Source organism: Rhinolophus sinicus, linkage group LG10, assembly GCF_036562045.2.
Source record: "Rhinolophus sinicus isolate RSC01 linkage group LG10, ASM3656204v1, whole genome shotgun sequence".
In the NCBI taxonomy this organism is placed as follows: domain Eukaryota; kingdom Metazoa; phylum Chordata; class Mammalia; order Chiroptera; family Rhinolophidae; genus Rhinolophus; species Rhinolophus sinicus.
In genome coordinates this window covers 79,712,564-79,735,398 of record NC_133759.1, presented here as the reverse complement: position 1 = coordinate 79,735,398, position 22,835 = coordinate 79,712,564, and the positions used below count along the sequence as shown (strand labels likewise).

General features: G+C 44.9%; 1 protein-coding gene across 21 annotated transcripts in view; it reads left to right on the top strand.

The window, feature by feature from the left end:
• KLHL3 (kelch like family member 3) overlaps positions 1-22,835 on the top strand; it is a 260,598-nt gene that overhangs the window by 225,557 nt on the left and 12,206 nt on the right. For 19 of the 21 annotated variants that reach the window (XM_074313559.1, XM_074313558.1, XM_074313568.1 and 16 more), the window contains 6 exons: positions 217-366; positions 7,099-7,155; positions 14,321-14,438; positions 14,839-15,036; positions 16,558-16,659; positions 19,893-20,021. In XM_074313559.1, coding sequence (XP_074169660.1) covers positions 217-366; positions 7,099-7,155; positions 14,321-14,438; positions 14,839-15,036; positions 16,558-16,659; positions 19,893-20,021 — 754 coding nt within the window. The remainder of the gene's footprint in view (positions 1-216; positions 367-7,098; positions 7,156-14,320; positions 14,439-14,838; positions 15,037-16,557; positions 16,660-19,892; positions 20,022-22,835) is intronic. The other 2 variants (XM_074313563.1, XM_019740223.2) reach the window with 1 other exon arrangement.

Sequence of the window (22,835 nt, the reverse complement as noted above, 5' to 3'; positions counted from 1 at the left end):
AATGCCAGAGCTTAATCATTTACTCTTTGACTCTCTTGCAATGCAGAAGGTGACCACCAAGTTGTAACTGTGGACCTTTCTCTTGAGGTCTGAGATGACGTGTTGTGGGAATGAATGAATGAGTGTGGGCGTGCAGGAATGACTCATCCCAGGTGACAGCCTGGCTAGTGTGGCTGAGCTCTGCTCTTGGGATCACCTGTGGGTTATTACCTCTAGACGGTTGAAGAAGAAGCTTTGATAAAGAATAACAACACCTGTAAGGACTTCCTCATCGAAGCCATGAAATACCATCTGCTCCCTCTGGATCAGAGGCTCTTGATTAAGAACCCAAGGACCAAGCCCAGGACGCCAGTCAGTCTGCCCAAGGTAAGCCCCAGCCCAGTCGCTGCCAAGAGTCAGGACTGTCCTGGGAAAGTGGCCTTCCACTCCTGCCTCCAAGTCTTTGCTCACCCATGGCTGTCCTGCATCTTGGTTGCATTTCGACCTAAGAGATGGAGTCTGCTGGTTCCTCTTGAATCTGCTGCTACCTCTCTCTTCCGGGCTCCTCCTTTCTTAAGAGTTTGAAGGTAATCTGCAGTGTCACCAGAGCGGAGTGAGAGTAACTGAGTGTTCTTCCCTCCCCCTTCTTGTTACACACTGTGCTTCGAGCTGTATTGCTGTTGGGAGCTAAAGGATGACTGTGTGGGCTTAGGTCAGTGATGGCCATAGCAATCCTCTTTCTAGGCCATTCTTTGAGTCAGAGCCATCCTAATCTGCCTGCTTCCCTCACCACAGAGCCATAAAGGACAGTTAGGGCTGCCAGAAAAGAGAAGGGGCCTTAAGCAGTCTGACAGGCAATGAGGCAGGGGACAGAAATGGGGAACTGTGGCCTTGTGAGGGGGCAGCCAGGGGAAGGGAAGGATGAGCATGGGCGGGGACCCTGTGATCTATGCTGGGTACTGGCTGCTTTGGTTCCCTGCAGGTCCCCTCCCCTCTCTGGTCCGCAGTCCCTCATCTGCAGAATAAAAGATGCTGCACAAGACCATCTCCAAGTCCTTTCTGGCTTGGCGTTCGAGTAGCCTTTGTAGGCTCCTGACATACGGCGCTGTGTGGGAAGGTCCCAGCCAGCCCTGGAGGAGAGGTGGGAGGAGAGGAGTGAATTGTGCTGGCAGCACCGGGAATTCCTGAAGCCTTTGCTTCTCCTCCTCTTCCTTCCGGCTGGCTGCCCTACCCATCACCGGCTGCTTCCAGGAAGGGTTTCAAAGGGCTAGGGAAGTATGTTGTCCAAGACCAAATGTTTGGCTTCTCCGAGGTTTGCAGTTCCTTTTCTCCACTCTGCTCTGTGACCCTGGATCGCGGAGAATAGAGTGGTTGCAACGTAAACAAAGGCTACAAAGGTCCCATATAATAACACAGGCAGCTGACCTCTCCTGAGTGCTTAGTGCGTGCCAAGCAGTGAGCTGAAGGTATGGCACATCCAGCTCATTTTATCCTCTCAACAGCTGTATAAGGCAGAGGCAGTTATCCTCGGTTTATAGCGAGGGAACTGAGGGTCAAAGAGATGAAGTGACTCGGTCAAGGTGAGCACAGCTGATATGGTGGAACCAGTGTTTGCTTGACTCTTTCTCACCCTCCAAACCTGATCCCTGAACCCGCGCCTTGCTTCACCTTGGCAAACCTCAGAGTACATACTTATCTGTCTGCCTTCTGTTGCCCAGTGCTGGAAAAAAGGGGCAGCCGCAGGGCAAGGGTCTTGGTCTGACGGGGTCACTTGCTTTAGTACATGTTGACAGACTTTTGTTTTATTTTGTTGCAATATCGCACTGAAACTTCTTCATATTTTTCAACATTAAAATAATGGTTTTCTTTAATTATAAAAACATGTGCTCCTTATAGATTATTAAAAGGATGCTGTAATTTTGAAATAAAGTAAAAAAAAAATCACCTGAAATTCCTCCACCCAGGGGCAATCACTGCAGTCATTTTGGTGAATTTTCTTCCAGACATATCTCTGTGCACAAATAGATAAAAATGTACTCTTATAGATAAATGGAATCTTGCTGCATAGATTGTAATCGTTTTTTCTCCTTCTCAACCATATGCTACAGACTGCTTTCAGTGTTACCAGTTTGGTGAAATCTGCATTTAAATTGTAATAGGCACATGGTATTTAATTAAATTTATGTACCATTATTTATTTAACTGTCCTCTATTGGTGGGTTTGACATAATTTCTATTTTTTAATATATAAACATTTCTGTGTCAAACATCCTTTATTTTAGTTGGCATTTCTTTAAGTGTGGGTAAGATTTAATCTTGGTTTCGTATGATTATTGGCATTTGTATTTCTTGTTTTTGGAATTCTCGTTCATGTTCTTTGTGCATTTTTCTATTGGATTGTACATTTTTTTATCAAGGGTTTTTAAGGGCTCTCTTTGTGTAAAGAGGTTAGGCCTTTGTATTTAAAGCATTGTTTTCTTAGTTTGTAATTTGCCTGGAAACTTACTACATTTTTTTGAATCCCCCAAAATAGTTTTTTAAGTAGTCAAATTGATCTGTTTTTGTTTTATAGCTTAGGTTTTGCATCGTGCTTAGAAATGTTTTCCTTACTCTGAGATGAAAAGAAAATACTCCCATGTTTTCTTTAAGTACTTTTATGATTTCTGCTTTACATTTGAATCTTTGATACACTTAGAATTTATTTTGGTATAAGGAGTGAGGGTAGGAATCCAGCTTTATCAGTATTGCAAATCATGACCCAGTTGCCCTAAAGTTATTTTATTAAATAATCTCTCTCTCTCTCCCATCAATTTGAATACCACTTGCAATTATTATCTAAATTTCCACAAGGTTTCTGTCTTGAGATTATTGATTCTAAGGTGCACTGTTGTTTTATAGGAGGAGGCTTTTTCTATCCCGGAGTTTCAGCTGGGCCTTGTTGCGTGCCTGTACTTTTCTCTTTGGAAACTGAAGTTCCCATCCTATATGATATCAGGTTAAGGACATCTTTTCCTGGGGAGTGTATTCTGGAGCTAAGGAAATGGTGCAGAGCTGGCCCAGTTTCTTTGTGTGGAGACCATACCCAGTGACCTCTCCTTTTTTAGATTCCACATCTAGCTTTTACCACATGTACCCAAAAACAGACAGTTTTAAAAATCAAAGCTGAGTTTGTGTCTGAGCCTCCACTAAGCATGCTAAGACCCCTGCCTCCCCACCCTCCATATTGAGTCTATAGTTGAGAAGAGTCTGCTCCTTGTTTCAGGAGACCAAAGTTGGCCCCCCGTGGCCGCTACTCCTCAGAAACCATTTATTTTCAGAATGAAAATGTTTAGATTCCTGGGCACATAGCCTTCTGTGAGCACCTGGGACATCTTTTGAATCTGTCGGAGGAATTAAAAAAAAAAAAAAAAAGGCATTGCTACTCTTTGCCTCACTGTTCCCCCAATTTTAATCCTTGAATGATTTAAGGATAGATTGTCCAAGCTGCTTCTCAGACTCTACTCCTGTCACCATTGTTTGGGCACTTAAATTAGTGAGGGGGATCCCCATGTGGGTTTGAGGAATAGGGTGTGCTGGGGGAGACTAATGCTTTGAGGGTTATCAGGTTGTACGTTATTTCATTACATCATCACAATGATAGGCGAGTACGGTTCATACCCCTACTTTACTGGGTTTACTCAGAGAGGTTAAGTTGCTTGTACAGTTACGTAGCTAGTCAGTGCAGAGCTGGGATGCAGACTAAGGTCTATTCCACTCCAAAGTCTGGGCGTGCTTTTTCTTATACCAGACTGCCTCCCAGGGACAAGTTTTCAGGTTTTAGTGACTGATGAAAAGGATTATTTTCTTTTTTTAAATTATCAAAGTCTCCTTTATTTAAAACATAGCATCCCATTCATCTCATTAATAGATGGCATTTCCAATACATTTACTTCATTTTTAAAAATGAAGACTTTATATTTTTTTAGCAGTTTTAGGTTCATAGCAAAACTGCGGGGAAGGTACAGAGATTTTCCATATACCTCTGCCCTGACACATGCAGTTTTCCCTTATTATCAACATCCCCTATTATTTACTTTAAAACTCAGATTAATCAGGTACAATAATTTATACACCAAAAAGAGTAAAAATTCACTCTTTTTAGGAATGCAATTTGATGAATTTTGACAAATGCATTGTGTCATATAGCCACCATCCTAATAAAAATATAGAATATTTTAATCACTCCAAAAAGTTTCTTTGTGCTGCTTTGTAGTCAAGCTCCCTCTTCCACACCCCAACCCTTGGCAACTATTTTTGATTTCTGTCCTTGTACCTTTGTCTTTTCTAGAATGTCATTAAAATGGAATTATGGCATATCTAGCCTTTTGAACGTCTTTCTCTTAGAATAATGCTTTTGAGATTCATCTATGTTTTTGCATGTCTCAGGAGTTTATTTCTTTTTATTGCTAAGTAATATTCCATTGTATGGGTGTACTATAATTTGTTTATTCATTTACCAGTTGATGGACATTTGAGTGTCCAGTTTTTGGCTAATACAAATACAGCTGCTTTGAACATTCATTTACTGATCTTTGTGTGGACATATGATGTCTGACAATTAAGTTTGCGAACTTGTTGCCCCGATGTTGCTAACCTTTTTTGATATCAGAGGGATTATTATTATGAATTTGTACCAGCTGGACAGTTAACCAAGTTTACTATATAGAAGTGCTGAAAAGGCTGCGTGAAAAAGTTAGATGACCTGAACTTTTCACCAACAATTCATGGCTCTTGCATCACGACCATGCACCAGCTCACACAGCACTGTCTGTGAGGGAGTTTTTAGCCAGTAAACAAATAACTGTATTGGAACACCCTCCCTACTCACCTGATCTGGCCCCCAATGACTTCTTTCTTTATCCGAAGACAAAGGAAATATTGAAAGGAAGACATTTTGATGACATTCAGGACATCAACGGTAATATGACGACAGCTCTGATGGCCATTCCAGAAAAAGAGTTCAAAAATTGCTTTGAAGGGTGGGCTAGGCACTAGCATCAGTGCATAGCTTCCCAAGGTGACCATAGTGATATTCAGCAATGAGGTATGTGGCACTTTTTCTAGGATGAGTTCGCAAACTTAATTGTCCGACTTCATATATGTTAATTTCTCTTGGATAAATAATTTAGGAGTAGGATTGCTGGGTTGTATGGTAAGTATATGTTTAATTTTACAAGAAATTGCTAAACTGTTTTTCAAAATGGCTATACCATTATACATTTCCATCAGCAATTTAGGAGAGTTCCAGTTACTCCACAGTCTTTCCACTACTTCTATTATCTATTTTCAAAAATTTTGGTCATTCTAGTAGGTATGTGGTAGCATCTCACTGTGGTTTTGATTTGTGTTTCTCTCATGACTGATATTGAACATCTTTTCACATGCTTATTGGCCATTTGTATATCTTCTTTGGTAAAATCTCTGTTCAAATCTTTCCCCCACCTTAAAAATTGTATTATTCTTATTGAGTGGTAAGAATTCTTTATATATTATAGATACAAGTCTTTTATCAGATAACTATTTTGCAGATATTTTCTTCTAACCTGTGTCTTATCTTTTCATTTCCTTAACAGTATCTTTGGGAGAGCAGAAGTTTTAAATTTTATCAATTGTTTTTCTGTTATGATTTATGCCTTTTGTGTCCTAGGTAAAAAATCTTTGCCTAATCTAACACCACAAAGATTTTCTCCTATGTGTTCTCCTAGAAATTTTAAAGTTTTAGGTTGTACATTTAGGTCTATAATCCATTTTGAGATTTTTGTTTTAATATGGTATGTGAGGTAAGGGGTCAAGGTCCATTTATTTTGTATTTGAATGTCCAGTTTTTCCACAGCATTCATTGGAAAGATTCTCCTTTCTTTATTGAATTACTTTGGCACCTTTGTTGTAAATAATTGACTATCCACTCGTATGTGTTGGTCTATTTCCTTACTCTGTTCTGTTCCTTGTATCTGTTTGTCTATCTTTACACCAATACCATGTTGCCTTGATAACTAGCTTTATAGTAAATCTTGAAATCAGGTAGTGTGAGTCCTCCAATTGTGTACCTCAAAGCTGTTTTGGTTAGTCTAAGTTATTTGCATGTCCATATACGTTTTAGAATCAGCTTGCCTATCTCTGCAGAAAAGCCTGTGGAGATTTTGGTAGGGATTATGTTGAATTTTTAGATCAATTAGGGGAACTGACATTAGCAATACTAAATCTTCTCTGATCCATGAACACAGTGTGTGTGTGTGTGTGTGTGTGTGTGTGTGTGTGTGTGTGTGTATTAGGCCTTCTTTAATATCTCTTAGCAATGTTTTACAGTTTTCAGTATATGGGTCTTGCATGTCTTTTGTTAGATTTATTCCTAGGTATTTCTTAGTTTTTGATGCTATTGTAAATGTTTTCTATTAAAATTCTAATTTCTAATAGTTTATTGCTAACATGTAGAAATAAAATTGATGAGAAAGCTTACTTAATGGAGAAGGAGAGGTCAAGTTGGTGATGGCTTCACTGATTGCTGCAAAACATGGACGGGATTACTGAGCACCTCACTTCAGGGAGGCATTTAGAGTTCTAGAGCTAACTGGTTCCAGTTAAATGGCTGGCATTCTTCGTTTGTGTCCTTGGCACACAGCCTAGATTCTGACACAGGGTGGGAGACAGTAAAAGTTTCATGAATGAAAGCAATATATTTTTAAGGAAGAAACAACCTATGGAGATTTAATAGTGACCATTTCTGTTACCTCTAGTTGTTTTCCAATGCTTTTCAGCATCCGTACATGTGTTTTTGCCTAGTTATAGTGAGGATTTCTGTCCTACTTCATACCTTCTTTTGGTCACTAATGTGGATTGACCCTAGAATGTTTGGTTCAGCCCACAAATCCAATATTGAATGAATCCAGTTGTCATTCCTGGTGGTGAGATGGGCTGTGAAACACTTAGATTAAAAAGAAAAAAACACTGGCAATAAACTGTCATGCATGCATCGATTCATTAATTTATTAACTTACTCATCCAACACACTTCACTAATTGCTAGGCACTGGGCTCGGTGCTGCAGCCACAAAGACTCATATGAGCTGGTCTCTTCCCCAAGGTGCTCCAGACTACGCAGAGGGGAGACAAATGTAAAAGGACAATTACAATGGACTATGTAAGTGCCACAGTGGAGGTCTGGGCAAGACCCTCTATGAGCAGAGTTGGGGAAAGCTCTCTGCAGGAGCCGAGGCCTGAGCTGCCTCCAAGGTCAAATGCAAGTAGTCTATGAGAATGAACACCCAGAAACTGGCTCAGGACTGGCTCGCACAGCTCATGGCCCTTCAGTAATTTTACCTTGTGCTCTGTTGTTTCCCAGGTCATTGTCCTTAGCACCAAAAGGCATTGATAACGATTCAGCAGAATTGTTTCAATACACTTCCTTGTGTTTTAGACAAAGCACTTTATCTACGTTGTCTTATGTTATCTTCATAACAACTCTGGAAGTTCTAATTTTGGAGAAAACTGAGATTTGGTGAGATTGAATGACGTGCCCAGGCTTACACAGCCCAGTGGCAATGCAAGGGGTGGGTGTAGGTCTCACCAACTCAGAGCTGCGCTTCTGAGCACGGCACAGCACTAACCCCACAATGATGCTGATAACAGATCTCAGTGGCTGAGCATTCATCACGTGCCAAGCACTAGGCTGACATACGTTTTTCATCAAATGGGATTTTCAAAATTGTAATTATCCCCATTTTACACACGAGGAAATTGGATCTTGGGTTGTGTCACCTACTCATTATGTATTAGTTACCAATTTCTGAATTACAGATTACACTCACCAGGGTGGTTTAGCACAATAGATGTTTATTATTTCACACTTTCTGTGGGCAGGAATCCCACAGTAGCTGAGCTGGGTCATCCTGGCCCAGGGCCTCTTATAATTGAGCAGTTGGTTGGGGGCTGCAGTCACCTCAAGGTGAGTCTCAGCCCACTCTCATGGTTGCTTATGGGCCTCAGTTCCACACCTGATCGCCTCTCTTTAGGCTGCTTGAGTGCCTTCATGACATGGCAGCTGGCTTCCCCCAGAGTGAGTGATTCCACAGCAAGACGGGAGAGCACGCCTAAGACAGAAGCTGTAGTCTTTTGTAACCTCCTCTCAGAGTGACGTCCCATCACTTCTGCTGTATTTCACTTGCCAGGTGCAAGTCAGTAAATCTAGCCCACACACTCGAGGTTGAGGGGAATTAAGTTACATGTCTTGAGTGGAGGAGCATCAAAGAATCTTTAAAGCACAATGAGTAAGTAGCTGAGCTGAGAGTTAAGCCAAGGGTGAGTGACTCCAGACCTGGTGCTTTGGACTGTTGTATTATGTTATACTGCCTCCAGATTTCACAAACGCATCGTAGTGGGGTACTGTGTGGAAGGAAACCTGATTCCTACCCTCTGGGGACTTTTCATTTTAAGAGGTCCCTCTAAGAAAGTAAGATAGAGATATATAAGTGGCCAAATAAGTGAAGAAGAGGAGCAGTTAGGAGATAATTGGCCTAGTTGGAGGAGCAGCCACAGGAATTTCAAGGGCAGGCTAGTTTGGGCTTTCATAATTTCAGTCCAGATAGGCTTGCTGACAGAGCCGATTTTGAGAAACAGAGTGGTGGAGAGAGGTTTGGCCTATTCTCAGCAATTTTCAGCAGTGAACCTATTTGCCAGCCAGGCCGCCTCCCTGGGAAAAATAGGACTCTGCCTTGAGATGGCTGCAGAGGCTAATAAGGGTGTTTTTTCTGAGCCTTATATGCACAGATCATACTGACACATTCGAGCAGGAACAGCTAATAGCATCATCTGGGCTCCCACACGTTCACCACCCAGCACTTTCCCAGAGGCTGGGTTGCCATGGACGACCAGAGGCTGTCTCCCAGCTGCTGGAAACACTCCTTAGTTACCCTGTTCCACAGATGGCAGTAGAGAAATGAGGTTCCAGGAAGATGCAAATGAAGCCCTTGGAAATGTACTGAGCCTGGCACTTTCCAGGCATTTTAGTTCAGTTCGCATCTCTGTTCAACTCGTTCTAAATGACACCAAAAAGCCATTTGGGCTAAAAGTGGGTGGCTTCCTCCTGACTTGGGCTAAAAGTGGGTGGCTCCCTCCTGGGCTGTCCTGCTTTCAGCAGACGGTGTTGGGAACAAGGCGGCTGGCACGGCGGGTAGGATGACTTCTCACCTGTGCCAGGCCCCTGCTCGTCTTCCATCTTGGCCCTTGAAATGTACCCAGGCCACCCCTGGGAAACACCCCTCATCACTCCTGGAATTGGTGGTGCTCACTCTCCCAGTCACAGACTCTAAGTGTCCCTTTCTGTCATTTGTTGAGAGTCTGTTTTTTGACAATTGCTGTAATAGTGGCGGCAATAGTAATGATGTTGGTTTTGATCTAATAATAGACGCTAACATTTCGTGGGTGCTATTTACCAAACACGGTGCTAAGTGCTTGACACCATTTAAACCTCCTGACACCCCTGGAAGAAACACCCTATTACCCTGATACTACAGGTAACGAAAGTAAGGCTGAGCAAGAGTAAGTGCCTTGCCCATGGTCACACAGCTGTTTAGCGACTGGGCTGATATTTCGAGCCAGGTGTGCCTGACTCCAAAGCCCATTTTCCCACTGCTTTCCTCCCCGGGTCTTGCTCTCACATCGCTGGCTCGCTGACCCCCGTTGTCTCTGCACCTTGGCTGTCAGTCCTTGCCTGGAGCACCTGTTGCTCAGGGACCTGCTGGGACAAGACTTCTGCCTCGACCTCGACATGCTCCTTCGGACAAGTTTTTGGTGTTAGCCCTGCGGCCCCACGCACCAGGGTAAGAGAGAGTCTCACTTCCTGCCCTGGCCCGAGGGACCGACTGGCTGGGCCTGCCTTCTGCCCAGCTCACCCGTCATGGAAGAGAGTTTGGACACACAGTCTGCTCTTGCCTGATGAAAAACATGTGCCGAGTCCTGGTTGCTCTCTTACCCTACTGGAGAGTGTGACGACTTACGGGTTAGGGACGCGATCCACAGCCATCGGAAAGCTCTGCTATGCTCACCTGCTGCTCCTTTGCCTGGCTTGTCTCTGGTACCCGATGGCTCTCAGACACGGAGTAGCTGTCATATCGTGAGGAGGGACCAACATGCCTTCAATGCCACAGTCATACTGGTAGAGTCAGAATCATCTGTCTGAAAGAGAAAACATTATGTAATTGTTTAAAAACCATCATGTTATGCTGGGAGTGAAGTTTCCTTCCTAAGAAATGAGGTAGTGTTTCCAGGGTCTCACTAATCTCCCTCAAGTGAACGAGCAAATTGTTTTCTTGGGAATTGTCCAATAACCATCCCCTCCCCCGCTTCACCCCCCACACACTTGAGTCTGGCTCACCTGTATTCTGTCACCCAGAACTCTCCATTCGCCAGAACTTATGCAGTTTTCAACACAGTGACGACCAAGACTTGGGGCCAGGTCCCTGAGGTGCCCGCAAGATTCCCAGTACATTGCAGTTCTTGAGTGTGATTAAATCACGTTCAGTCTCGCGCAGTTGTTATCCTGGAACCGGCTCTTTGGTTTATTGTGATTCCCGTGTGACCACTGGTAGTTCTTACTCAGGGTCACCTTGCAGGATAAATGTTAAAAACAGTGATCAGCTGATTTGACTAGTAATTGCTACTAAAGACATCACAGATCTTTAGGTAAATTGGGATTTCAGTGTGTTGGGGAGGGAAAAAACACGCCTTTTGAACTCCTTGGGCCTGAGTTTTTCTGGAAATGTAAAATGAGGGTTTGTAGGAGAGAATGGTTCAGATCTCTTCTTGCCCTGACATCCTGTGGTCTCTAGTACTAGAGGTTTATAATTTTAGAGATGTAATACATGTTGACTTTGGGGAATGCTCATTTTTGTCTAATTGATTGCTAAGATCGAGTACCTATGAAAACCATCTGTTGGTATTCAAGCTAGGAAATCACACGATCATGAGTGTATTTTTCTTTGTATGATGCCTTCTTGCAAGAACTGCCATGGAAACTGGATTTCTCATGCCTGGGAGAGAAGCAGAAAGTACACCTACCTCCTCCCTCTGCCTTAGCTCCCTCCACATTTTTAGAAGCTGATCACCAGATCCCACAAAACCTCATAATTACTCCTCCCAGATCATTGTACAAGTTTTGACTATTAAAAGTGTTCTCTCACCAGTGCTTTTATAAACTCGAATGCAAGTTTATTTTGAGAACCTTGTCCTGTGTTATTTTTGTGTTTCTACTCATGTTTTACTTGAACATTAACATTTTTGCATTTCTATAATTCTGTTACTGTAAAACTCAGAGATGGGTGCTAGATTTTCTTCAAGGTAAATGTACCTCCTGGTACTCCTGGTGGAAAATTTTTCTGGGGACGGTGAGCTTCCCTGAAAGCTTCGATTTATTTTATTTACAGAAGAAGCCTGATAGCTTGTGTAAAGAATAAGAAGCCTTTCTTCTGGTACTTGAGTCAGAGGATGGGAAAAACTCTCTCTCTGTTTGTTTGTTTTCCTCAGCATCCCCAGAATTGTAATCTGGTGTCCAACATATCTTAACCCAAGAACGTGACATTCTGGCCTGTGTATTTTTTCCATTTAACTCTTTGTGCATGCTATTTACTATTCATTCATTCTTTATTCCAAATAAATATTTGAGTCCTCAGTTTTATCTAGCACCATAAGGCCCTAGGCTTATCTTGGTGACTGAGATGGATAAATTTTCTGTCCTGGCAGGGCTTACTGTCTAAGAGGAGAGACAAAATCGCCAGTGTTAAAGTATAATGCGGGGGCAGTTTTAATGGGAGCACACAGTGCATGTGTGATCTCAGAGAAGGGACATGTCACTCAGAATCGGAGGTCAGAGAGGTCCTCTTGGAGGAAGTGACATGTAAACTGAGACCTGAGGAAAAGCAGATGTTAAAGCAGAGGGATCACAAAGGGGGAAGAATGTTTCCAGGAGAGGGAACAGCATGTGTGAGGATGTTGGGTGCCTGAGGTCACTGCAGAAAGAAAACTAAAAACTGGTTTTATTTTTATTCAGCCCCCAAAACTGGATTTCAGAGAAAATCCTTGCAATAGTTAGACTTCATTTTAGCTTGACCAAGTCGAAACCGGAAGGACAATGCGTGTTCTAGATATGTTTGTGAATGCAGGGCAAGTCGTCTGGCCCTGGAGCCGTGAGTTGGGCACTGTCTGGAGTTGGCTGAGAGGCTGAGTTCGTTAACACTCCCCTTAAACTGTCCATGGATGCCTGTCTAGGCAAAGAATTACAGAATGGAAGGAATGCGGAGTCAGCTTCTCTCTGAAAGGGCTGCTGTTGGCACAGAGCAGTGGGCCATCAGAGCCGAGGCAGGAAGGGAAGTCAGATGGAGAACATTTATTTCCAGCAGCAGCAGCAGCATCCCTAAGCCTGGACTATGTGTCCTGGGTTCCTCTGGGATGTTCCAGAAGTCAGAACTGAATTCTGAGTTGAACATTGATCACCCATATGGCTGCAGACAGCTGTGGACTCACTCTGATGACTAGTGATGACCCACATGGGCAGTGGGTGAGCCTGAATCTGGAATCTCGGGCCCTACATGGTTGTCAGCCCTGGTTCCGCCTCCTCGTACTGTAGATAACGTCCACCTGAGGGATGTACTTCTGTGAGGTATGCAGATTCTTATAATCCCTCTTGTTCCCAGAACTACATGGTGGGGAAGGAAAGAAACTACAGTAAGTCATAACGGCAGGAATTGTTAATGGCGCATCATCAGGAAATCCCTGTGGTCTGTGGGTTAAAACAGTGGTTATCGAAATATGAGTCTGGAACAGCAGCATCAGCCTGCACCGGGAACTTGTTAGAAATGCATGTTCTCAGTTCCACCCCAGACCTCCCGAATTAGAAACTCGGGCCCAGCAATTTGTGTTTTAAGTCCTCAAGGCGGTTCTGCTGCACGCTGAAGCTGGAGAACCCCGGGGTAAATAATAAGATGGGCTACAGGTGATAAGATCCTGTGACTTGTATTAACTGGCTGCCTGTGACTTCCACCCCTTTCTGTCCACTTAAGGAGAGAGAAAACGTCCTGGATTGCCAGTGAGTGAGAGTGATATCGTTATGGGGACAGCGATGAATTTGCACAAGTTTATTAAAATATGTAAACTATTGTTAACTTTGGCACCTTAATTTTTATTTATTAATAGCATGTGACAAAGTGACAACAGCAGTGCTACCACAGTTAAGTACTGCATTTCCATTACCACAGCCAGAAGACTGGCTTGTATATATTTATGTATGTATGTGCTCGCATGTACGTATGTTTAAATTGCTATCTAGGAGACACATATATGTGTGTATAACCAGAAAAAATATTTTATACTATATTTTATGTGCTGTTCTATTAAAAGTCTGCTGGTTGCAATCCATTAAATTGATCTTATGACCCACTAATGAAATGTGACGTGCAGTTTGAAGACCATGGATGTAGTGAGCTGTCTTTGCATGGACCCTGTTTCTAGAGCAGGAGAGTGGTGGGGCTGGCCTCATTTCTCTGTCAGGTAGACTTGGCTTTCGGTCTCTATTTGGCCACTCTTCGCTGTGTGACTTTGGGCAACTTACCTATGTTCTCTGAGCTTTACTTTCTTTATCTGTCAATGGAGTTGATCATACCTACTCGCAGAGTCGTGACAAGCACATGACAACATACTTCACACAGTGACTAGCAGTGGTAGCTACCACCTTACTTGTGGAAATAGTATTGTTAGTACTATTTTCCAGAACATATCAGTTACATACATTTCTGTGGTAACCACCACAAAGGAGTGTTTCACAAAAGTTTTACCCTACTGCAATGAATAAGTACCCCCTGTAGTCTATGAATTCAGAAATACTTTTGAAGTAATTTTTCTTAAAAATGCATCCAAATTCTGTACTCTATTCTAAAATATTGATCTATTCAAATTTTGATACTTATTTGGGAATGTTTTGTTTTGATATGAAATTTAGTCCCCCTTCCCCAAATCTTTGAGGGCATTGAAATTGCAGAAGATGCCCTGAGTATCTCCATGCACCCTGAACATAGCCCTGGGCAGGGCTATTTGGGAAGCGTAGGCCTTATGATTGTGTTTCTGTGGGAAGGTGCTCATTAGCCTTTTCTCGAACATTCGTGTCTGTTGATGATCAGGGGCAGCATCTTCATGTACGTAGCTCTGTAAACTGGCATCTCGGGTCATCCCTGGACCCTGGGCAGTTAGCATGTGGAAGTACCGGGGATCGTCACCAGATATTGGAGAGACCCAGCTAATGTCCACTTGTCTTTCTGGAGGTCATGATCGTGGTTGGTGGCCAGGCGCCCAAGGCCATCCGCAGTGTGGAATGCTATGATTTTGAGGAGGACCGATGGGACCAGATTGCTGAGCTTCCATCTAGGAGATGCAGGGCAGGTGAGTAGCACTGTCTCACTTTGCAGGCTGCCTTTCCCTGGCTTGTCTGTCCTTGGCGCTGGAGGTCATGCATTGCTTCTTGTTTCCCCAAACGTCTGCACATGACAGACGCCCTTTCTTCCTCTTCCTCACCTGCCCAGTGTCTGGCTATGCCTCATGTGCTTAGGGATGTCAAGCTAAAATCCAAGTATGCGAATTTGCTTGAATTGAACCAAACTGGAAAAGCAAATGTGGAAAAAAAATCCAGTGAGGCCCATAATGACTTCCAAATGTCTAAAGTTGGAGATCACCTTCGGTGGCCAATTATTCACATGCCTGCCTTGCTCCCCCATTGTCACTCATCCATGTGAGTAATTAATTGCCTGAGGTGACGTGGGTGCGTTGGTTTCCTGTACCTCAGGTGTGGTGTTCATGGCTGGCCATGTGTATGCAGTGGGTGGGTTTAACGGCTCCCTCCGTGTGCGGACAGTGGACGTCTATGACGGTGTCAAGAACCAGTGGACATCGATCGCCAGCATGCAGGAACGCCGCAGCACGCTGGGTGCAGCCGTGCTCAATGACCTGCTCTATGCCGTGGGGGGCTTTGACGGCAGTACTGGTAGGTCCTGGACTCGGTCCCCACCAGTCCCAGCCTGGAACACACCCTCCATGCAACCCTGGTTTGCTCAACCAGCTCTGGGGCCAACCTTCTGCTCATCCATAGCTTCCTCCCCAAGAACATACCCATCCTTCCTCCTCTCCCAGCTTGGGTGCCAGAGCCAAGCCTTCCTACACAAAGAATATGTAACAAAGAATATGGACCCCAAAGTTAGAAGAGGCCCTTTTCTCTTTCCAGTGGCTGGGAACCCATTTACTCAGAAGATGAGACTTAGAAAGGGAGTGTGCTTAGTTGGAGGGTGTCTCAGGACAGTGGTCTGAACCCCATGTTGGACAGATGAGGGAGCTAAGGGTCAGCCATAGGAAGAGACCAGGGTCAGGCCACGCAGTGTTTGTCCATTGCCCTTTGTACTGCTCCACTGAATCTTTGCAAGGCTGTGTCACTGCAGGAGCGCCCCCTTGCTCCCGGTTTTTATCTAGCTTCAAAGAATCAAAGTATTAATGGCTGTGGACTTGGAGAGCCTATTTCATCTCGCCTCATGTCTTCAGGTGATGTCTCTTTAGACACTAACTCTATTCAACTAAAATGACATCTTTTGGTCCCCAAGGACATGAAAACAATAGCTTTTACTTCTATGAAGTTTCATTTGTGCCTTCACAAATTGGTAACCTTTTCCCAGCTTTCTCTTTGCCTCCATTCATATAACTCCAGGTCTTTAGCTCCTCTAGGGGCTGCCTCTAGTAACAGGACCTGGGGGTAAAGAGAACAAAAGGGTTGTGGGAGATTGTTTCTTTTTACAATTCTTTTAGGATTTGCTTTCGGCTGTAATTAGAAAAACCAACTAAACCTTGGCTTAAACAAATGAGAAATTTTGTTTTACTCATGAAACAAGAAGTCCAGATGTTTGCAGTTGCTGACCTGGTCAGATTAATCAAAAATATTGGGAGTCTCTTGGCCTTATCCTCATGATCACAAGATGGCTGTTACAGTTCCAGCCAACATATTTGTGTACCAGGTACAAAAGCAGGAAGGGGGGGTACTTATATCAGAAAAGCAAAGGCTATTTCAGAAATCCTCATCAGACTTCTGGGTAGGTCGCATTGACTTAGTCCCTCCTAGCTGCAAGGGAGTCTGGGAAAGCAAGTTTTCAGCTTTCTAGCTTCCAAGATAGAGGAAGACAAGGGAAGGGAGGGTTGCAATAGGTATTCAGTGAAGCAACCTTAGATATCTATTCCATTCTGTAGGTTTTAACAATTTATGTTTGCAGGGCAGTTCAGTTATAACCCCTGTCCTCTCACAACCCACCCTCTGAGTCAGGTCTTAGTGGTCCCCTCAGGTAGTCACAGTGCAGATGTGTTGCAGGCAGGTACCATGGGTCACATGGTGAGGCAGAGGTGGTGCTGAGCCGTACATGCAGGTTCCCAGTCCCCAGGTCTGCGCTCTTTCCCATCCCCACTGTTTCTCGGCACAGCAGGGTGAGGCCTAGTGCCGTAGAAATCTCACGAGTCTCTTATCTCCCAGGCCTAGCATCGGTGGAAGCCTACAGCTACAAGACCAACGAGTGGTTCTTCGTGGCACCAATGAATACACGGCGGAGCAGTGTGGGTGTAGGTGTCGTGGAGGGTAAGGAGCAGCAGTGGGTGGGGCCTGTCTTAGCCCCAGCCCATGGGCCTTTTCCTGGTTCCCTGGCTCTATTCCTTGCATCTGCTCTGAGTCAGGTACTAGTGTCTTGATTTCAGAGAAGAGGAAAGTTGAGACTCAGAGGTAAAGCTACTGCCCCAGGGGAATGACTGTCCGCATGCTAATTTCATCCAAAGATGTCCTACACTCATGAGCTGTCCCCCAAGGCAAATAAGCAGTGAGCTAGAAGGAGCCTAGAGGGCTAACACTGGCGTGTCACTTTGGCCACTTGTCAATAACTTTAGGACAGGTTGGGGAGGGGAGAAGAGTGGGCATTTCAGAGTCAATGTGTAACCCAGGAATGTAATGTGGAGGGGTGAGAGTTAATTGTTTAATTAATTTTGTTCTCATGTTCACATGTTGAACATAACAGAGCCCTGCCTGAGGTGGGTACCTCTCCCCCAGTCTGACTAGTGCCCTCAGGGCAGGTGGTGGTAGAGCCCTGCTCTAGTCAGGAAGGGTGTGTGGGGTGAGGTCTGGGGCCTGGTTAGACAGTGCACTGTAGTTTATAAATGGCTTTCACATCCAATTCCTCATTTTGTTCCCAAAACTATTCTGAGGAGATAGGCAGGGTTTAGAGTTTGCTCCATTCTCCCGAAGGGGAAACTGAGTCCCAGAGGGGTGAGTGATATGCCCCATGTTAGTAAGTGGCACAGTCAGCCCTTGAACCCAGGTCTAACTCCTAACCCCATACTCTTTCTACCGTGCTACACTCCTTCAGACCATTAGAAATTGCTAATGTGAAATTTTATAAATATGTGGGACTTCAATGTGTTAAAGCAGATAGAATATTATTTGTACTAAAACACTCTACTTTGCAGAACAACACTGATTGATTAAGCTGTCCTAGGTGGGAATTTAGCTGGAATATCTGTGCATTCAGACACGTACGTACACAGGCGTTCTCTCTTTGGTGTGCGTACACAAGAACACACACTAGTGCTTTGGGGAGAATGTAATGTGCAGGGAGTTAGACATTAATAGAAGGATTCTCTTTTCTCACTGCATTTCTTGGTCTGCACCAGTGTTGTGTAGTTTACATTTTCATTTAAAAGTATATTATTCTAACTTCTGACAAGTCATCTTAGTGAATGCAAGGATTTTGCCCTCCTACAAAGATAAATTGTTTCTTGCAATCTCATCCTCCTGGTGGAACAGAAATTGATTTGTCTGGCAAATGTAAGTGCTTTGTCTAGCCACCTTCCCATCCCACCCCCTCCCTTGTTCCTTAGCCAGGAATATCAAACAATAGAGTAGGGGTTAAAAATAGCATATCCATGTTAATAGAAACCTGAGCGGGTACTTTTTCAGCTGACACAGGCTTGGAATGGTTGATGAGGGTACCTTCATGGTAGTTATTTGAAATGCTTCCCTTGACCAACGGCTTCTGTGAATGGTTCTATGTGTAGAAGAAATGCTATCTTGTAGCATGCCCGATTGGCACGGAGGATGGACTGGGAGTTTATCTTATCCATCCTGAATTTGCCTGCGGGTCATCCTGGGGCAGCAGAGAGGCCAATTTACAGCTTTGGTGAGAATGTTGAGGGAAGGCTCTCAGGTGGACGCTGCTTCCCTTTAGTGGCTTTGTAGGTACAGCCCTCCACATCATTGCCACGTGACTCTCCCTCATCCTCTCCTTCCCATGGCTGTATAGTCTGAATGGCACGGGAAACAAAAAGAATGGAAATCAGAACCCTTTGCTACTGGCTGCCTAGAAGGATCCCTACTTAGGAAAAGGGACAGTGAGGGTCGGAGATTAGGCTGAAGCTCCCACTAGCAGAGATCGTGTGTTACAGGGAATGAGGTTTCTAGTCTGCTGGGGTTGCCGTGAGGAGCCTCTTGTTGCCACCACACCCAGCCTTGCTCCTCCCCTAGCGGCTCAGGCTTTGACGAGTGCCAGGCAGCCAGGGGAGCAGGTTGTTGCATCTGAGCAACGGACCCTGGAGGAGCTGCTGAGTCAGGATTTTCCTCTGACTTAGGTGAGGACAACTGGGGAGGAGAAGTTCCTTTCTTTTAGAAGGGCCGGTTGGGAGGACTAGAGCAGAAAAGAAAACCAGGCTCAAGGATGGAAGAAGAAATAATTTTACATTTGACACGGTAATAGTCCTGATGATAGAGCATAGTTTTGAGCCTGAGAATATCTTTCTAATTTAAAATAATTGTAGGTTTTTACATACTAGCTGTGGGGGTACTCTGGGTATTTCTCCATTAAGAAAACACATAGTGACATTTTGTTTGTTTGTTTGTTTGTTTGTTTAAGTAACCCTGTTAAGTAGATTTGCATCTGGAGGTCTTTATTTAGTCTATAGGTAGTGTTCCAGATCTTTGTTATAACTTCATGGTCCCCCATAGGTCTGAGGGCCACGGGTAAGGTAAGACTCCCCCGACACACATACATACACACGCATGCACGTGCACACACACGCATGCATGCATACACGATCCTCCCACTGCATTCTAAGATTACATGTTAAACCCAAAATGTTTGAATCCCTGTTTTGGAAGAACTCAAATTACAATTTCCTGCCCCCTTGCCCAACCTCACTTCCAGCCCCAGGCAGAAATGGTGCGCTTAGAGAACAGCTTCTGGTATTTTTATTTTAAAAATCAGTGATGGTGCTTTAGGCTCTTGTGCGTGGCTCAGAGATCACAGGGGCTCTGCTGATCAGTTCCAGCCCTGCCAGCCCAGAGTGCACACGGAACCCTCCACTCACATGCAGGAGTTGTGGACGGAGCATAAGCCATGGTTACGACAGTATTTGGGTTCTCGCTGAAGAACGTTTCCCCACATTTGTTCTGTCTGCTAGTGTGAGCTTTTAGCCAGAAAGTCAGCTGGGCTGCCTGGAGCTGGTGCCCTCTAGCTTTCCATCTCATGGTGCTGTTTTCTGGAAAGATCTAACAGTTCACTAGCAAGAGCACACTGAGCCCAAGCAGTGCCAGGCTATAGCTTTGCACTGGGTATTTGGGGTGCTTGTATAGAAAGAGGTTCAGAACTGCTTCAAGAAGCCCAGGATGAAAGAGGAAGTAGAAGACTGAGATGTGAGGGGTGCTTCTCCTGGTTGGGGAGAACTCAATGAGGCCAGGGTGCCTTTGTGGGATAAAGGTGGAGATACAGCTGTGCTCCAGTTCCTTGTTGGTGTCCCAGCCACCATCCTCAGTCACTTTGTCTGTTCCAGGGAAGCTGTATGCTGTTGGGGGCTACGATGGGGCTTCCCGCCAGTGCCTGAGCACTGTGGAGCAGTACAACCCAGCAACCAATGAGTGGACCTACGTGGCTGACATGAGCACCCGTCGCAGTGGTGCAGGTATGGGGGTGGGGTGTGGGGGGGTGGGGCTCAGGATGCAAGCTCGTCTATCCGCTCACAAGTGGGGTGGGGTGGGGCTCAGGATGCAAGCTCGTCTATCTGCTCACAAGTGGGGTGGGGTGGGGCTCACGATGCAGGCTTGTCTATCTGCTCACAGCTGGGGCCTGAGACCAGCAGCTAGCATTCTGCCTTCCCCTCCCTCTTCTTCCCTCTTCTTTCCTTGTAATGTAGTGTAATCCCTAGCACCCTGGCAGCTCCACACAAGCACTTATAAGTTCCTCTTTCCCTGGGGATCACTTTGCTAGAAAACGGATGAGATTATATTATCATCATCATCCCTTTTGTGTCTGTGGAGGTATTTGCATCTCTTGAAAGTGAAGGTTTGCTGTGTGCCAGGTGCTGTCCTAATAAAGCATTTTCTGTGACCAAATTTATTTAATCCTCACCATAGCCCTAAAAGGTAAATACAATATTACTGTGTTTTCCCGAAAATAAGACTGGGTCTTATACCATATGTCCCTGAAAGGGTCTTATATTAATTTTTGCTCCAAAAGACACATGAGTGTGTATTTTTCAGGGGATGTCGTATTTTTTCATGTACAACAATCTACATTTATTCAAATACAGTCATGTCATCTTCTTCTGGCACATTGTCATAATGTACTAAATGCATCCGTCTGGCTGACAATCTTAACTGGGGCTTATTTTTGGGGTAGGTTTTATTTTCGGGGAAACACGGTAATTCCACTTAGCAGATTTAGAAAGTAAGTCGACCAGAGGTTGAATAATTTGCCCAAGGTTGTATCATTGGTAACTGGCAGAGTCAGGATTCTTGCTCAGGTCTGTCTCGCTTCAAAGTTAGCTTTTTTGACTCCCAAATTATTGGCACCTCATTCTTACGAAGTAATAGGATAAGCATGGCTGTCCTACTCGCCAGTGGAAAAGCTAAAGCTTGCCTGTCTAGAGTCTCTGTCTTGGGGTTTGAAAGTCAAGCTATTAGTGTTCATATTTGGAGACAAATTTATGTCTCCCCCCATCACTTTGCCCACTTCACCCTCCTCACCTACATGGGAAGAGAATGACTTCCCAAATGTAGCCCACTTTTGCTTCCTGTGGGAAGATTAGGAGCTGTGTGGTCCTTTGGGATTTTTCTAGGAAGCAGAGCAACAGCCCCTTCTTCCTTGCCCTGTCTTTCCCCATCATCTAGAGGCCCAGAGGAATGAATCTGAGAGGCACTGGAGACTGGGCATTGACTCTGTTTCATTTCCCGTGGAGGTTGGTGATTGATGACCAACCTGGGCCTGGCGGGAAAGCTGTGTGACTTCTGGAAAGGGAAGCCACAACTGGGAGCTTTCCCCCACAATTTTGTTCCTTTCTCTGTTTTGTATCTTTGAAGATTGAGTTGTGATTTCATTTTATAGTACTAAGCACATGACCACTTCCTCGGCATTCCTTAAAAATTATGCTCTTTTAATATTTTTTTAAGAACCTTTGTGTGCTCACTGGTTAGAAAAGAAAAAGCTGTATGATTCCATTTAAGAAGCATTGGTGTCTGGAATGTAGTTTTTAGGGAGCTTGTCTCTGGCACTTTCTGAACAGGCAGCAAATACATGGAGATCAGGAGGCCTGGACCTTAATGCTGGCTCTGCTTGAACTTACCATGTGACCTTGGGCAAGTCCTTTCCCCCTTTCTGGCCTCTGATTCCTGTGACATGAAATGAGGGGGTTGCAGTAGATGTTCCCTTGGAGTCCATTCAATTCACAGATCCCACGGTTCTCCCCTCACAGAGGTCTTTTAGTAATTTTGGTTTATAGAGCCTTGGTAGTCTTCTTTATACTTCTGAGAAATGCTATGTGACTTGAAGTGTGAGAGCAAGTGTTTAAAGCCCAAGGATGTAGGGACCGCTCAGCAGGAGTGGAACAGCAAATACTGAGATGTGTGGCTGCTTCTAGAAACATCCCAAGCAGAAAGTGTAGGAGGGCCGCCCTGTGTGGAGCCACGAGCACAGAGCTGCCTTAGAAAGTTTAGCCTTTGGAGGCCACTTTACTCTGTCTGCCAGGCTGCCCAGGGGTCATTGCTGAGTGGAGGTCATTTTGGCTGCTCCTGACTCTCCCTTGGGCTAGAGGCCCTGGACAGGGAAAATTCTGTCTGTCCCGAGGAGGCACCATGACCTCGATTTAGGGAACGGTCTTGCTCCCAGAGGTGGGTTCTTTCCTCAGGTTACTCTTAGAGCCCTGGCCCGGGCTCCAAGGTCAGCCCTTCATCAGAGCCTCACATCCGTAACATCCGGGTAGCCTCACCTCTGGAGTTGGGGACCCACATACTTGTCATGGTGAGTGCTCTTTGGTGGCTGAAGACCCAGGGGCCCTGGCCTCTGGTTGCCTGAGACTGTTTGAGGTGCCAGGAGCCCCTGTGGTTGTAGGAAACCTCTGTGTGAATGTTTGTGGGGGAGGCTGCAAAAGGGCAGTGGTGCCTGTGTGTGGCGGGAAGGCTGCCTGCTTCCTCAGCAGATGGTTGTGGGGAAGAGGCCATCTCTGGGTCCCAGCGTGTGCTTGTTCCTGCTGTGCGTGGAGGAAGGGAAGGTGAGGTAGCTTTGGAACACGACTGAATTTTATTATCCCGAGCCCATTAGATAGCCATTGTTGATTCAACACCACCATCTGCTGTTGGTTTAGGGCAACGGCGAAGAACCACCGGCATAATCGCTGGTGAGATTTTACATATTTTGTCATTCAGACAATATTTGTTGAGAACCTCCTCCCCACCTTCAGGTACAGGGAAACAGATGCGATAAGACAGACATGGTCTTTGTC